Below are 5284 nucleotides of genomic sequence, written 5' to 3'. Positions count from 1 at the left end.
GTCTTTCATTGGGTTCTAATGTCATTATACATTCCCCACCTCAAGCCCTTAACTTTGCTTTTAGGGGTAAATACAAATAGGTGTTCTTGAAAGGAGTGAGCAGGCAAGAGTAGTTCAACAAATGGTGCTAGAACAACTGAATATCCATTCTTTGGTTGACCTACCTACAAAGACTCCAGATGAGAGGGGAGAAGTTATCTGTTAAATCAGATTCAATATTTTGGTAATTAATTGAGACTGCACACTTTCATTTCCTGAATAGAGACTTTGTCTGCAACTTGATGTAATCATTCGGGCTTTTTATTATCTAAAATGACCAGAAAAGTCCTGCCTGGATTTCATCCAGAGTGAAAGGTGAGACTGACCCTTCATTTGCATTTGAACTTTGAAAAACATTGATATAAAGAATTGTCATGAATTGAGGGAAGGAAAGCACTTTGATTCATTCAAAACATGCCTACATTGGGCTAGGCACTGTTCAAAGCAACTAGGTAGATCAGGCCCTGTCCTCAGGGTGCTCACAGTAGTAATAGAAAGATCAGGGAAAGCCTCGGTTGACATTGGAGTGAGACTTAAAACGACAAAGGGCTGGCTATGCTGAGATCCAAGGAAATAGAGTTCCGGACAGAAAAAGGGTGCCCTCCAAAGGATGTGAACCCAGCCTGGCGGGAGGGTAAGCAGAAGGAGGAGGGCGTTATGCGGTAGGAGAGACGTGGGCAAGGCCAGATCCCGAGGGGCCAGGTAACTAATTTTGAGTTTTAAGCCTAAATTTCTTGATGGTGTAGAGAACTGGGGAGTGAGTGGAATGGCTTAACCACGTGTGTTTGAAGCCCAAGACGGTCACTCAGAGGTCAAGCACACGCTCCTGGGCCGGGGCCAGCTTGGTTTCTCTGAGCCGCTGAGCCCTGCCTGGAACCTCAAATCCGCTTAATGACGCCACAGGGCAGGAAAAGCGCGCATACTACCTAAATGAAGCTTGGGCCTCGGCGCCTGCCGTAGACGTCGTGACAGAGGCGGCCCGTTGCCTTGGAGCCGGCAAGACGCCGCTTGGCCTCCTCCTCAGTGAAGAGGGCTAGCTGCGGGCTACTGTCACTATGTCGGTGCTGGACGCGCTTTGGGAGGACCGGGATGTCCGCTTTGATGTGTCCTCGCAGTGAGTCTCCGAGATTCTCCCGGGGCCGCGGCGCGATTTCAGGACTCGCGGGCGGAGCCTGCGCCCCCACAGCTCACGGCGCTCGCGAGGGTGGGAGGAGGTTTGCGCCCGCCGTCGGAACCTCGGGAGACCCCAGATCGACTGGGGCACTGCGGCCGAGCCGAGGCCCGTGTTACAGCTTAAATGTGTCTAGGTTACGTGGTTTCGGTCCAGTGCGATCCCTGCCCCCTGGCCTGGCGACCTATCAGGAAGCTGAACCCAAACACCTCAAAGACCACGCAGCACCGCTGGGCGTCCTGTACACCCAAGCGAGCTTGGGGTGCCAATTTCGTGCGTTGAAAGGAACGTAGGGCAGGGACCCAGGAAACTGGGTTCTAAAACTAGTTCTGGAATGACGACACACATTGTGAGCCCTTAGATAAATGACATTACTATTCTATGCTTGAGTCTCCTCATCCGTAAAATGAGGGAAGTGGAAGTAAGCGTTCTCCAAAATTCCTAACTATGCAGACTTTATTTCCGTGGTAAGCTTCCATCTAGTTATTCATCTAAATCAACAGGAAGAAGGAACCCTGTTTTTGGAAATTTTCATGCTCTAAAGAGAATCATTAAAATCTGCTCACCAGTACTGGAAAAAAATGTCCATTTGAATATTGGAAAACAGTAAATCTAAAGTTTTTGGGTTAATGACATGGAACTTCTTAGCCACTTATGATTCCTTACTATGAACAAAATCCTCTTAGATGGAAAAATGAAATATTAATTTCCAAGACTTATTTGTGAATAGATATATAATACTAGCATAATCTTGGGTACTTTAAGAAGTTATGAGGGAAGGAAATTTACAAAAGTATAAACCATAGTTACTTATTTCGCAGATTCTATGATTTTTTCTGTTCTTGGCAGGTTCTTAATCCAAGAAAAGATCCATTTCATGAATGTTTTCAGTTTATTAAACATTTAGTAAATGCTTACTATGTCCTGGTTACTGTGCTAATAGCTAGAAGTACAAAAATGAAGAGAAAATTATTTCCATCCCTCTTCTCTCTCCCATTGTAGTGCAGGAGATACAGAGACAACTAATTATAAAAAATGTGATAAATACTATCTGGAAAACCATGAACAAAAAGCTGGGGGACCATAGAAACAGAATAGTTCATTCTGCCTGGGGAAGGCCTCAAAGAAGAAATAATATTTAAGTTGAGCTCTGAAGAATGGGCAGGGCCTTTTCAGGGAAGACAGGAGGAGAGTATTCTAGAAAAAAGAAAAGCAGCAGTCTTGGAAGTATAAACCTCATTGGTAGAAGGCAGGGTCTGGCAGGTAGAGGATGGTGGTACAGCTAGGCAAATTAGCCAGACTGTGAAATGTTTATCTGAGGATTTTGGACTTCATTTTCTAGACGGTGAGATGACATGGAAGACTTTTAAGTAGGGAAGTGATATGACCATATCTGTATTTTCAATAGGTAATTGAGTTGGTTCTCTGGAAAATGTTTTAGAAGGCTCTACTACATACTCTGCTAGGTTTTTGTGGGGTTTTTTGTTTTGTTTTTTGACACTAGAATGCATTCTATCAGTCAGTATGAACTCTTGTTCATTCTTTATTTCCTTTTGTCTCCTGTTTCTAATTATTTACCAAGTCATGATATTTACCTGTTCCTTCCATAACTGCCTCAGCTTCTTTACTCAGAAATTTATTTACCTGTTCCTTCCATAACTGCCTCAGCTTCTTTACTCAGAAATCTCTGGGGGTTCTCCACTGTATATAGGATAAGATACATGCCTGTCTGACTAGCTTTCAAGGTTCTCCAAAATCTGGTTCCTCCTAACTTATCTAACTATAGTTCTCACTACCTTTCAGTATAGACCTTCTTCTCCAGCCAGGCCAGTCTTCCCACATTCCCTTATCATTTCTTATCTCTGGTCTTTTATCATGCTCTCTCTCTCTCTCTCTCTCGCTCTCCTTCCAAATCCTACAGATCCTTCTACATGTCCTGGTTACTCCAAGAAACCTGATCTATAGGTTCTTAAAGTTCTTGAAGACCTTACTTTCAAATGCATTAACATTTGGTACTGTATCATTTATACAGTTGGCTGTTTTATTAGTCATGTATCTATTTTCTCCCTAACTAGATTGTAAGTGGGGTATACTGTAGATTTAAAATTAAAGCCTTCATATTTATTTTAGACAAATGAAAACAAGACCTGGAGAAGTCCTTATTGATTGTTTAGATTCAATTGAAGACACCAAAGGAAATAATGGGGATAGAGGTGAGTATATTATCTTATATTTTATATTTCTGGTTTAATTTTCAAATGTTAAGCCATAGTAGCTGGAGAATAAGATATGAAATAACATTATATAGAAATGTAATTGTGGGAGTTAAATCACATCTCAGACTGAAATGAAAGAAAGGGTAGATATTAAACTGTAACCAGGGAATATAGGTTCTCTCTCAGAACTTAGTAAGTCCTCATTCTGACATCAGCTTTATCCAATGTAACTTAAAATTCCTGGAGCTCTGTTTGCAAGAATCATGGGTTAGTTCTGACTTTTAGATCTGCCTGCCCACAAAAAGAATATGGGGTAGTGGAATATAAGTGGGTCATAGCTGTGTTACATGGAGCCATGCTTCCTTTTTAGAAAGAACCCTTAGAGTAATGCGCAATCTCCTAAGACTGACACCTAGAAATAAACATGTGGAGAGCAAATTTAGGGCTGTATTGTGAAGTCTATTTATAGATTAAGTACTGGAAAATCCTGTGAGACGTCTCTGAATGTCACTGAGGAGCAGCCAGCCTGGACTTGAGAGTCCCTCCCAAACCAAATTTCCCAAGGCTAGAACTTTAAAAAGTCCAGGCTACATACAGTAGCTGTACTTGGAGCCAATGACCAGTGATTAATAGGTCTTAGAAGCATCACTACTGTTCTTCAAGAAAAAATATAGCAGGTAAGGATTGCGCAGCGTAGTATATCTAAAAAAGGTTTTTTGGGAAGAGGAGATTTAGTAGAGTGGGAAATAAACATCTTATTGAAGAGAAAAGGAGCAGATCTCATTCAAGCAAGAAGGATCAGTAAATCCTAGTGATAGAATAGTAACCTTTACTGGCAGAACATACTCACTGCAGCATTTGGAGTGGCTAATTGCTCTCCGAGCCTTTCTTCTCATCTGCTCTGGGATGGTATGTGAACCAGTTAATTTGTGGGCCTCTGTGAGGGCAACCAGTCAATGGCTAGCACCTATCCTTAAAGGAATGCTTAGATCACACTTTTGAAATGTTTCTTAGTATCAGCCAAGCCCAGGTAAGAATGAGGTATGAAGATCTAGCAGCAAACAAGAAGTTATAATTTGTGCCTTTGAGAGTGGAATAATAATCTCTAGGTGGTCAGATCTTGACAAAACCTGAATTAATTTTAGAAAGCCAAGAGAAAATTTTATTGGTCTCATACAGGTCTCATACACTGAGGAACAAAGGCAGGAACTCTTATGTGACAGTCCATCCATCAGTCTAAACAAAGATTGTGGATATTCACTGAGTGCAGAATACTATACTAGCACTTTGGAGTTGGGAGGACAGAACATCTCCCTGGCAAGAAATCTCCATCATGGTGCCTGAAATCTTAATAAAAAATAACTATGTATGCACACACCTCAAAAAAAGTTTCCCTAGAAAATGGAATATTACAGGAGTGTGCAGACCTTCTGGTTAATAAGAAGGTAGAAAAGGGAAGGGGAACCCTGTCTTCCAGCCATCTCTCTTCCCTCCTTTTCAGAAGTTCAAAAAGGACCAAATAAAGGCATTGCCAAGTTCAGGAGACTCCATGTTAAAACTATAAATATCCAAAAAGATTAATACATTTAATCCATTGAAACTGTAAGTACTCTGACAAGAAATTATCAGATTAGCTTTGCACACTGAAGCTGTATGAGAATGAAACAGCCACATTTCAATATTTGGGAGATAGGAGAAACAGGGAAATTTTTATTTTGGTGTTTGAGAGGACAGAGAGAAAAGCCCATGCCTGGAACACTGGGTTTGGAGTTGTAGGATGAGATCCTTTAGCAGAACAGAGACAACATAAAAATGCTACAGACTTGTAAAAGATAAAACAAGAACAGAAAAACAGATA

At 41.4% G+C, this 5284-nt stretch overlaps 1 protein-coding gene across 1 annotated transcript in view; it reads left to right on the top strand.

Annotated features, from left to right (window-relative positions):
• The first annotated feature begins 991 nt into the window (after nucleotides 1-991).
• BBS5 (Bardet-Biedl syndrome 5) overlaps nucleotides 992-5284 on the top strand; it is a 22291-nt gene continuing 17998 nt past the window's right edge. Inside the window, exons 1-2 of the mRNA XM_011358088.2 lie at nucleotides 992-1153; nucleotides 3341-3423. Of these exons, the coding sequence (XP_011356390.1) occupies nucleotides 1095-1153; nucleotides 3341-3423 (142 nt within the window). The 5' untranslated portion in view covers nucleotides 992-1094. The remainder of the gene's footprint in view (nucleotides 1154-3340; nucleotides 3424-5284) is intronic.

Source organism: Pteropus vampyrus, unplaced genomic scaffold (genome assembly GCF_000151845.1).
Source record: "Pteropus vampyrus isolate Shadow unplaced genomic scaffold, Pvam_2.0 Scaffold2, whole genome shotgun sequence".
Classification (NCBI taxonomy): Eukaryota; Metazoa; Chordata; class Mammalia; order Chiroptera; family Pteropodidae; genus Pteropus; species Pteropus vampyrus.
This window is presented reverse-complemented; position numbering and strand designations above follow the sequence as displayed.